The sequence below is a fragment of the Podarcis vaucheri genome (genome assembly GCF_965113315.1).
Source record: "Podarcis vaucheri genome assembly, chromosome: 7".
Taxonomy (NCBI): Eukaryota; Metazoa; Chordata; class Lepidosauria; order Squamata; family Lacertidae; genus Podarcis; species Podarcis vaucheri.
Window position 1 is genome coordinate 75,094,989 of NC_138765.1, and position 12,135 is coordinate 75,107,123.

The 12,135-nt window shown below is 45.8% G+C and overlaps 1 protein-coding gene across 1 annotated transcript in view; it reads right to left on the bottom strand.

The window, feature by feature from the left end:
• The window catches only part of VWA1 (von Willebrand factor A domain containing 1), a 37,892-nt gene extending 30,875 nt beyond the window's left edge, over positions 1 to 7,017 (bottom strand). The window contains exon 1 of the mRNA XM_082230188.1: positions 6,621 to 7,017. Within this exon, the coding sequence (XP_082086314.1) occupies positions 6,621 to 6,690 (70 nt within the window). The 5' untranslated portion in view covers positions 6,691 to 7,017. The remainder of the gene's footprint in view (positions 1 to 6,620) is intronic.
• Between the last annotated feature and the right edge of the window lie 5,118 nt (positions 7,018 to 12,135).

Genomic DNA, 12,135 nt, shown 5'->3' on the forward strand with positions numbered 1-12,135 from the left:
CCCCTATAGTCCTGAGGGTGCTCAGGCTTCCCCAGCAGCTGAAGTTTACATAACAAAAACCCTGCAGTCAGTTCCACTCACATAAGTGCCACGCTGAGTAATTTTGTAGCTGCTGCTACAGAAGTCTTGTTCAGCCCTTAGAGTTTTGGTGCAGCAACTCAGTTTTGTCTCTCTCCCTCTCTCTGTATGTGTAATGTACTTCTGCTGCCGGGCTAAGGGTTTCTGTTGCAAAACACAGCTGCATCAGCCCAGTGCTCTGTGTTTCCATAATAGCAGGCAAATGGGTGGCAGAGGGCAATCAACAATGCAACAGCAATGTGGGCAGCCAGAGGCGGGAGGAATCCCGGCACAGCGCCAGAGCTGTGTGCTCCATCCCCTCTTGGGTGTCAGAAAACAAGCACAGAAGCAGCTCAGTTTACGAGGCTAATAATAATAATAATAATAATAATAATAATAATAATAATAATATATTATTTCTACCGCACCCATCCAGCTAGGTCTCCCCAGCCACTCTGGGCAGCTCCCAACAGAATCTTAAAAACACAATAAAACATCAAACATTAAAAGCTTCCCTAAACAGGGCTGCCTTCAGATGTCTTCTAAAAGTCAGATAGTTGTTTACTTCCTTGACATCTGATGGGAGGGCGTTCCACAGGATGGGCGCCACCACCGAGAAGGCCCTCTGCCTGGTTCCCTGTAACTTCGCTTCTTGCAGTGAGGGAACCGCCAGAAGGCCCTCGGCGCTGGACGTCAGTGTCCGGGCAGAACGATGGGGGTGGAGACGCTCCTTCAGGTATACTGGGCCAAGGCCGTTTAGGGCTTTAAAGGTCAGCACCAACACTTTGAATTGTGCTCGGAAACGTACTGGGAGCCCAATGTAGGTCTTTCAAAACCAGTGTTATATGGTCTTAGCAGCCACTCCCAGTCACCAGTCTAGCTGCCGCATTCTGGATTAGTTGTAGTTTCCGGGTCACCTTCAAATGTAGCCCCATGTAGAGCGTGTTGCAGTAGTCCAAGTGGGAAATAACCAGAGAATGCACCACTCTGGTGAGACAGTCTGCGGGCAGGTAGGGTCTCAGCCAGCGTACCAGATGGAGCTGGTACACAGCTGCCCTGGACACAGAATTGACCTGCGCCTCCATGGACAGCTGTGAGTCCAAGATGACTCCCAGGCTGCGCACCTGGCTCTTCAGGGGCACAGTTATCCCATTCAGAACCAGGGAATCTCCCACGCCTGCTTATCCCCTGTCCCCCAAAACAGTACTTCTCTCTTGTCAGGATTCAACCCTAACCCTCTGCTCATTCTCTGCTGGCCTTTCCTTGCAACTCAGGCCCAGCACCCAGATGACACCCTCCAGACCTCTCTAGCTGGCCCTCAGGACTCTTCCCCCTCCTCAGGCCTCACCTCTCTAACTGGCCTTGCCCCGGACCCTCCTTGAAGGTTTTTGCCTGGCTGGAATGGGCCCTTGAACTCTTGCTTGGACAGAGAGAGAGGAATGTACAGAGGTAAGAATTTCACAGTTGTTGCTCCGCCCATTTTTGCCTCTGGCCCCACCCACCGCCAGCATGTGGCCCTTGGAAGGTTACCCAGAAGGGAATGCGGCCCTCAGTCTAAGAAAGGTTCCTCATCTGTGAAGTGAAGCTTCATGTTAAGGAAAAACAGGGTATACATAATAAAATGATGATGACTGCAATTCTTAAGAATTTTACTGCAATTTTCTCCAGATAAACACACATTTGTACGCAGTTTTGACAAATATGCACATCCCACCCTCTCTATTTCCCCCCTAATATATACTTTTCTGCACACATTGCTTGAATGGAGAATAATTGCACTGCAACCTTCCTCTGAATGTCTCCCAGCTACGGACAAGGCCTGAGCTAAGAAATGCAAACCCTTTTTTTGTTCCTTTCCCCTCACAGTATATATTGTTCTTGTTCAGCTTCCTCAGTAAAGCGTTGCCAGGATTTCTTTTCTCTCTGGGCACTGTCTGGGTTATTTAAGTGGTGTTGCTAACAGGAGGAGCCCCCAAGATTTGCAGGAGAGCAGAAAAACCTTTCGGGAACTGTACTCCTCAATATCTGGAACGCACCAGATTGGCAAAGTCTGCTTTAAGTACACAACCGAGTTCCTTGTGATTCACATCACTGGCTGCAAAATAAGTTGTATTTCCACACTGCACAAAAAGGGTCTGACTGCATATTAGAACCAGTGTTGCTTTGTGTGCAAAACTGGCCTGCCTTGTATCAGGGTCACAATCTCCAGGTCAGTCCCTGATAAATCTGAGGACCTTTCAGACCCCTTTGAAGGATTTTGCTGAGTGATAGAGCCCATGCTTTGGAAAAGGAAGGCCCCAAGGTCAATCTCCAGTCTTGCTATCTCCAGTTAAATGACCACATGTTTATTTATCAAGAAGTGTTTCCCGGGGTTGAAATCCCCCCAAAGGATGTTACTTTTTTCTGCATGCCACAACAGCTGCGAGAATATTGCTAGCGAAGAATTGGAAGAAACAAGATTTACCAACTATCAAAGAATGGCAGATGAAGATGATGGACTATATGGAACTTGCCAAACTGTTTGGGAGACTCCCAGACCAGAGAGAAGAGACGGTGGAAGAAGACTGGAAGATGTTTAAGGAATATTTGAAAAAATACTTCTGGGAAAGGATTTATAATGAACTGAAAAAGTGTCCAAAAACACATTTATTAAAAAACCAGAAGCCTGGTATAGTGGGGGGTGAAATCCCCCAAAAGGATGTTACTTTTTTTCTGTATGCCGCAACAGTTGCAAGAATATTACTAGCAAAGAATTGGAAGAAACAAGATTTACCAACTATCGAAGGATGGCAGATGAAGATGATGGACTATATGGAACTTGCCGAACTGTCTGGGAGACTCCAAGAACAGAGAGAAGAGACGGTGGAAGAAGATTGGAAGAAGTTTAAAGAATATTTGAAAAAATATGTTAATATTTAAATCTTAGACTAGATTTGGAAGTGGATATAGGCTGTAGTGTTAGAAGTAGAAGATAGTGTATTTTAAAACAGTATTATTTGTAAGTGATAAAATGTGAAGATTTTATGGTAAAAGTAAGCGTGATAAAAAAATGGTTTAAAATTATGATATATGTAAACTACTAAAGATGAGGTTAAATGAAAATCAGATGGGGGGACTTGGGGAAGCCCACCTAACAATGTTTAGAAAAAATAAGGATAAGACAAGAATTTGTACTGTTTGTTTTTCTGTTTGTGTTGTTTATGAATGAATAAAAAAATGGGGGGGGAGTGTTTCCCAAAGGGGGCAGTACTACCTGCCGGGGGGGCAGTGGGGTTATTTGGGGGGCAGCTAAGAGGCAAGTGGGTGGCAGGGGGGCATCGGAGGTGTAAACGACTCTCAGACTTTGGAAAGCATGTATCCCTGGATCAAGTCCCTCAATTTGGCTGAATTCATTAAACTAAATAGTTTTAATTGGATTCTGAATAAGTGCGCAATTAACTGTGACTGTTTTGAATTTTATGGTGCTGTCATCGTCCTCAGCAGGTTGTCCAAACTGCGATTCTGAATAATGCTTTTTATAGGGTAGGGGCCAGTGAGGATGACTTTCTGGCACCAAGGGGGTGGCGGCCCCAGGACTTTTTGTCAGCCGGAACTCAGAGGAACTCAGTTCCTGCACCTCTCAGGTGGGCGCCATTGCCATTCTAAAAGAGCAAGGGAGGTGTTCCTGATAAGTTCCAGCACCTCTTTCCCCAGAAAAATAGTGCCGAGTAGCCTCAAAGTGTTTGAGAACCACTGAGGGCAAAATGCATAGAATGCCAAATTAAAAAGCTCTCTCTAAATGGTGAGAGTTAGCAGGAACTCTCCTGTCCAACTTTACACGTTCAACAAGTTGTTCTCAATTCCCACCACCACCTGCAAAGTCTCCTTCTTTTTAATTTTTATTACATGGTTACATTATTCTTACATGGGTTGTATCCAATGTCTGAAGAAACCCCTCTGAAATCAACAGACTTAAGTGAGTCATGGCTATTCATTCCAATGGGTTTACTCTGACTAGGACCAGAATACAACCCATACTATTTAAAATCAGTTTGAGATCAGTTTCAGTCACATAGAAATCAATGGTCCTTACTAACTAAGGTTCCTTAATTTCAATGAGTCTACTCCCAGCAGGACTAGCATCGGCTATAACCCATTATTATGATTTATATTTATTATTAACAACATTTATTATTATTGATATTATTCTCTTTACGTGTTCAAGCAGTCGTGCATCACAGGGGGTTGGATTAGGTGAATCTTGGGGTCCCTTCCAACTTTACAATTCTATGATTCTCGATGTCTCCTAATTTATTTTGATTCAATATATCTATAGCTCATCGTTCCTCCAATGAGTGCAAAGCAGTGCCTTGGGTTCTCCCTCTCCCCCATTTTATTCTCACAACAGCCCTGTGGGGAAGACTAGGCTGAGAGATAGTGACTGGCCCAACCTTCCCAGCTGAGTGGGGAATCGATCCCTGGTCTCCCAGGTCCTAGTCCGGCAGTCTAACCTCTACACCACACTGACTATAATTCCTAGCAAGAACCATCCCAGCAGGGATGTCTTGTTTACCAGTAGCTGTGGTGCTGTTGGTGGTTTACCCACAAAACAACATGTGGCCATGTCAAATTCCACAGCAGATGGGACTTATCTTCCGGCAGCAAACTGTTTGGCTTGGACTAACTGAAAGGGACTTTGCCAAATGTTCAGAAACTGCCTTATTAGCTTGTTAAAAAGCACCTTAGTGCTTCAGAACGACCTGTTGACTGAGAATTCAGCCCAATTTGCTTGCACAAAACTTGCCAGCGATTTACTGAGTGTTCATTCCAGATATGTTTGCAGAGGGGTTCAACGGTGTTGCCTTGAGAAACCTTAACGCACATCTCCCCATCACTTTCCTTATTGCAAAAAAATAAATTCAGTTTTGGTGGGGAAATACCAAAGCAACTTTCATGGCACAGCCTAAATTTCCCGAGACGTGATGAAATCACACCTGCAAAATAGCATCAAGTCTCTGGAAGCATCCTTGAGTCTCCCATCAAGACACAACCCTCTTAACGATCACTCACCAAAACAAAGTTGTAAAATACACGTCACTGCATTGTCCTGCATTCCTCTGGTGGTGGGAACCAAGGAAGCAGAGATTGTAAGTTCACTGGGGCAGAGATTTGTTGTTTGTTTGTTTGCCTACGTGACTCTCTGCAACGTTGCGCATGTGGCCGACACTGCGTAAATAACGGACAGCATCTTTTCATCTCAGTTTCTCTGAGAGCGTTACACTCCTAACTGTGAGCATAGGTGCAGTGAGGGGGGGGGTGCGTTAGGAAAATAAGAAGCTGTCTCAAGAAGAGGCAGTGTGGTGCATTGGTTAGAGTGTCAGACTAGGACCTGGGAGACCAGGGTTCAAATCCCCCCACTAAGCCATGAAGCTCACTGTGTGTAATCTTGGAAGCCAATCACAGACTCTCAGCGCAGCTGACCTCATAGGGTTGTTGTGGGGGACAAATGAGGAGGGGGAGAATTACGTATGCCACTTTGAGCTCCTTGGAGAAAAAGATGGGATATAAATGAAATAAACAAATACAGTGGTACCTCGGGTTAAATACTTAATTCGTTCCGGAGGTCCGTACTTAACCTGAAACTGTTCTTAACCTGAAGCACCACTTTAGCTAATGGGGCCTCCTGCTGCCACCGCGCCACATGAGCACAATTTCTGTTCTCATCCTGAAGCAAAGTTCTTAACCTGAAGGGTTAGCGGAGTCTGTAACCTGAAGCGTATGTAACCTGAAGCGTATGTAACCCGAGGTACCACTGTACAGCACATTGAAAGTTAATGGCTCCCCCCAAAGAATTCTGGGAACTGTAGTTTGTTAAGGGTGCTGGGAATTGCAGTTCTGTTGGGGTGAACTACAATTCCCAGGACCTGGGAGATCAGGGTCCAAATCCCTACTCAGACCTGAAGCTCACTGGAAGCCAGTCACTGCCTCTCAGATGAAAGTCCCTCACAGGGTTGTTGCGGGGAATGAATGAGGAGGGGGAATAATCCTGCCATGTTGTAATAACCTGCAGTTTTATAAGAGTATATATTTAAAGTAGAAGAATAAATGAGCAAATTGAGTTAATTTGGATATGCAGAGGATATTAAAAATAAATTTAAGGAACCACACAAAGAGGGGGAAGGAAGTCAAGTTCTGAAATGCTAAAATGATTGAAAAATTAGTGAAATGTATAAACTTGAAAAGTATAAAAAATTGAAAAATAAAATAAAATAAACGAGGAGGAGGGAAGAACCATGCATGCCACTTTGATCTCCTTGGAGGAAAAGAGGGTACTGTATATAAATGCAATAAACAAATAAATAATAGAAGTTAAGCACCCTTTCTTTCCCCTGGCATTTCCTAGGAGAGAAAGCGCAGTTGTGTGCGAAAGCAACTCCAGTTAGTATTGACTTTGGAGAACACCCAACGCACCTTTTTCTTAAAAAAAAAAAAAAGATAAAGAAGTAAAGACACACAGAGGCAAGAAGCAGCAAAACTCAGAGCTGGAGGAAAGCAGACGCTCTCCTAGCCAGCCACTCACTCACCTCTTTGAAGGAGGGTTTGTCCCAGCGCAACATGAAGCCAGAGAAGGAAGAGCAGGGCTCTGGAACTCATAGCAACTCCTGCGAGCGCAGCTACCTTAAACCCAGAACCTTGACGCCGCCGGAGAGACAGAAGGGAAGTCTGGGCGCAGTCATGTTAAGAGGACCACGCAGAGAGAATTCAGATTGGTGCTTGCTGTGCCACTCTCGCCTTGAGCTGAGATGCCCACCCTCCCCAGACTTTGCAAAGAGAGAGAGAGAGAAGACAAATCTCCCTGCTCTCTTGCGAAATATCCAAGTCAGTTTTTTCCTCCGTCTCTCTCTCTCTCCCTCGCTCTCTTCCCCTTTTCTTTTTCCAAGTCGTAAATCCTTTCTGACAGGAGTGGCTTGCAGAACAACACCCCCCTCCTTCCCCTCTTGTGGGTGCTGCTGACTTTTTTTCTTTTTTAAAAAAGTTAGGCCAGCCTCCGCGGAATTGCGGACAGCTAAAAAGCAGGCATGGTCAGGCCAGTCCCTCGGGATGCTAGCCTTGGAAAAAAGAAAAAAAGTTCCTGCGCTTTGAGTAGAGTTGCCAACTTCCCCCCTGGATTCTGTAGCTGTGTCTGGAGCAGCGGCTCGATTTGAGGCAATTAATAGGCAATTAATGCCTGTGCTTCAGGGGTTGTCTTAATGTTTTTTTTTGGGGGGGGGTACTTAAATTGCATTAGGAAAATCTTTACATTTTTTTTGTCACCTGCTAAATGCTGTAAACCCAGCTGTTGTTCCTCTGCAAGAAAGATTCACAAATGGTTGCCAACTTTTTCTTCTGGCAAAGCTCCGGTGCCTTTAGCAACTGAAAAAGTTGGCAATTGTTGCCTTTAAGACACACAGGGATTAAAAAAATAAAAAAGTAGCTGGTGAAGTTCCCTGGTGTTGTTTGCACTACTCTGCCCGCTACACTTCTAGCAGGTACTTTAAAATACACAGGAACCTGGCTGGTTTAAAAAAGGTGGCAAACCTACAACATGACCTGGTGCAACTGAAACCTGTGTGTGTGAGAGAGAATGTGTTTCTTCTCTTGGAGGTATATTCCCACTGATTTCAGTGGGGTTTTACTTCCCAAGAGACTACACATGTCATCACGGTCCTGAGGTTGCCAACTTTCCCCTGTGGCTAAGCTCCTATGCCTTCAGACCTAGGGAAGTCAGTGTTACTCATCAGGTGACACAGTGAGGACACAGGGTGGGTTTCTGCTTGCAATACAACTGCCTTAATGCATCAGAGCTCTTTCTGAAAAAAAGTTGGTAGAATTTTGGGCAAAATTGATAATCTCCCTGGGAGTGAAGCCTGGCTCCCTTCCACTTCCCTTCTGCCTTTCCTCCCAATATATCCCAAGGCCTTTGACTTCCTTTTTAAAGGAGAGAAATCTTTCCATATCTGTGGCTTGTTCTTCCGTGTTACTTTCCCCCAGTAGAAAACCCATTAAAAGAAACTCTGCTCACAGCCCACGCAAATCCATCCTGGGCATTGAAAGCGTTGTCATAATTTCCTATCTCCTCCCTTCATAAAAACATATTAAGGCCTTACGGACGAATCATATTTTCGCACACACCCCAATGGCATTTTTGTCTACACAAACTTCCTGGTATTAAATTCCAGGGGAATTTTAACAACTGACTTTCCCCCTTTAAAAGCCTTCTGGTTTTGAGAATATGAAAGGGTTTGTTTCAGGGTGTTTTGGTTTTTTTTAAGTGTTTAAATTCCCTCAAGTATGGGTTGGACTTTAGGGTGGAAGTGTGGGCATCCCACAGTCCCCGGGGGATCTGCTAGTAAACACTGACACCAGAACATTTCTAGAAAATTAGGCACTGGATTGCAATCCAGGGCAAGTCCCTGGAAATAAACTGGCATACACACAGTGCCATCTGCAAGCTATCCGTGGCCTGATCCAGGTAGGGGTTGCCAAATCCAGATTCCTGGATAGGATACAAAGAACAACGCAACCTGCTCTGGAGAGAGGGAGAGATGCAATTTCAGTCCAGTGGAAAAGCTGGCAACTGCAGGTTTTCATTGCAGCCTAAGTGCCAGAGATTGAGCTGCCGAAATCTTTCCCAAGCTTCTCATGGGCATGTCTGAGGCAGCCCATAAAAGATGGAAACCAAATAATCGGTGGCACTCAAAAGCGCCCTGTCCTTTGGTTGTTATGATACGAAGTCAATCACAGGTTGCAGAGTTGGCCTAGGGTGGCAGCTGGCTCGGTCAAATGTTGAGTTCAGTAATACTATCTGAGTGACTCAGACTCACATGCCCATTCATTCAGACCAGCCAAAATAAGTCCACAAATTTAAGGAAGCACTCTATCGAGAGAGGGTTAAACGGGGGAGAGAGAAATAGGGAATCTCACATGTAGTACCGGTATTTATTTCTTATATTTGATTCCCACCACTCCTCTAAGGAACTCAAGGTGGCCCACACATAATTCTCCTCCTCCACACTTTACAACAGGGTAAGGCACATACCGGGATGCGGGTGGCACTGTGGGTTAAACCACAGAGCCTAGGACTTGCTGATCAGAAGGTTGCCGGTCTGAATCTCCGCGACGGGGTGAGCTCCCGTTGCTCAGTCCCTGCTCCTGCCAACCTACCAGTTCGAAAGCACGTCAAAGTGCAAGTAGATAGGTACCGCTCCGGCGGGAAGGTAAACGGCGTTTCCTTCTCTGGTTCGCCAGAAGCGGCTTAGTCATGCTGGCAACATGACCCGGAAGCTGTACGCCGGCTCCCTTGGCCAATAAAGCGAGTTGAGCGCTGCAACCCCAGAGTCGTTCATGACTGGACCTAATGGTCAGGGGTCCCTTTACCTTTAAGGCACATACCCAGCATATTGGTTATATATATGCAATCCCACTTCTAGTCAATCTGGACCAATCTGTAGGGGCCCTTTGATTTCCGCAGGCATTTAAAGCAAGTTTTCTGATCTTCTGGTTGATTTTAACTGATTGCATCTTTATTGTATCTCCCATTAACTTATCATGCAGAGCCAAGGGACGCCGGCATTAAGCAGTATGGAAATTGAAATACTTTATCGTCACTTGTACAACTTGTATACAGTGAGATTAAACGAGCACCTGCCACTCAGCTCTCTTAGTCTTAATTCCCCTCATTTACTGTCACCCACCCACCAAACCCGAAAGTCAGTTGCCCTGTTGTTATCTTTTCATTCAGCAGCCTAACAGCCCACGGATAGAAGCTGTTCTTTACCCTGTTGGTGTGACTAATCATGCTTCTATATCTTCTGCCTGAGGGCAGGAGATCAAGAAAGTGCTGGCCAGGGTGTGAATCATCCCTGAGAATTTTCCTCACTCTCCTGAGGAAACGTTCTTCCGCTATTTCATCCAGTGGATTCACGGGACAGCCCATAATATCTTGTGCTGTATTCTCCACCCTCTGTAGCCACTTCCTATCAGTTGATGTCAAACCAGCGTACCACACCATGATGCAGTATGAAAGGACACTTTTTGTTGTGGACCGGTAGAAGGAGATCATCAAATGTTGATTGACATCGTTCTTTCACAATACTCTGAGGAGAAGGAGTCTCTGTTGGTATATAAATTGTTGAAATAACTACGAAATAAATCGTACGTCCGTATATATCTGATGATGGACAACCTAGTTGTAAACTAATCACCCAGGGAATGAGACAGCAGGGTGAAAACCAGGTCGCAATGTTTCTGGCAACAAGTGTCAAAGTCCAGACAGGTCACTTGTCATCACCTTCACGTGGAATCCAACTCTGCCCGTAAATAATGAAATAAGTTCCCCCACAAGTCGCTGGGGCACCAGTTTGAAAGGTGACACCTCAGAACATAGAAACAGCGTTGACTCTGATCTCACTCTTGGGCTGGTCCACCAAAGCTATTTTTAATTGCTTGCGGATGCCCCGAGACACCCCCATGCCAAATAATGATGTTGTACATCTGCTGTGGGTTAAACCACTGAGCCTAGGACTTGCCGATCAGAAGGTCGGAGGTTCGAATCTCCGCGATGGGGTGAGCTCCCATTGTTCGGTCCCTGCTCCTGCCAACCTAGCAGTTCGAAAGCACATCAAAGTGCAAATAGATAAATAGGTACCGCTCCAGTGGGAAGGTAAACGGCATTTCCGTGCGCTGCTCTGGTTTGCCAGAAGCGGCTTAGTCATGCTGGCCACATGACCCGGAAGCTGTATGCCGGCTCCCTCGGCCAATAAAGCGAGATGAGCGCCACAACCCCAGAGTTGGCCACGACTGGACCTAATGGTCAGGGGTCCCTTTACCTTTACCTCACATCCCTTATGGCTGATTTTACGGGGGGGGGGAGTGCCGTCACTCGGTGGTGACTGAACATCTGCTTTGCATGCAGAAGGTCCCAAGTTCAGTTGCCGGGATCTCCAGGCAGAGCTAGAAAAAGCTCTCTTGCCTGAAACACTGCCAGTCAGTGCAGACAATACTGAGCCAGGTGGACCAAGCCTCTGACTCGCTATAAGGCAGCTTCCTGTCTTCAGATGTCATAAGGGAAGGGCTGTAGCTCAGTGGCAGAGCTTCTGTTTTGTGCATAGAAGGTCACAGGTTCAACCCCCAGCGTATCTAAGAAGTGCTGGGAGAGAACCCTGAACATTTCTCCGATGAAAATAGGGATATCCTATTCAATTATTATTATTATTATTAGTAGTAGTAGTAGTAGTAGTAGTAGTAGTAATATTATCCCGTCCATCTGTCTGGGTTGCCCCAGCCACTCTGGGTGGCTTCCACTATATATAAAAACATTATAAAACATTATACATTTTTAAAAAACTTCCCTATACAGGGCTGTCTTCAGATGTCTTCTAAAGGTTGTATAGTAAAGGTAAAGGTAAAGGGACCCCTCATCTTGCTTTACTGGCCGAGGGAGCCGGCGTACAGCTTCCGGGTCATGTGGCCAGCATGACTAAGCTGCTTCTGGCGAACCAGAGCAGCGCATGGAAATGCCGTTTACCTTCCCGCTGGAGCAGTACCTATTTATCTACTTGCACTTTGACATGCTTTTGAACTGCTAGGTTGGCAGGAGCAGGGACCGAACAACGGGGGCTCACCCCGTCACGGGGATTCAAACCACCGACCTTCTGATCGGCAAGCCCTTGGCTCTGTGGTTTAACCCATAGCGCCACCCGCATCCCTAGGTTGTATAGTAGGGACGTCCTAAGGAAAAGCAGGACATTCCAGGATCAAATCAGAAATTGGGATGGATGGCTTCTGCAAATCTGGGTCTGTCTCTGGAAAATAGGGGCAGTTGGAGGGTTTGCGTAGGTCCCATCTGCACTATGTATTTAATGCAGTATCATGCCACTTTAAATAGTCATGGCTTCCCCCAAAGGCTCTTGGGAAGTGTAGTGTGTTAAGAGTGTTGAGAATTGTTAGAAGGCTACCTGTTCACTCTCAGAGAGCCAAAATTCCTGGAGTTCCCTTGGAAGAGGGGTTGATCATTAAACCACATTGAAAATTCTATGCACTCTACCTTTAAAGCACATT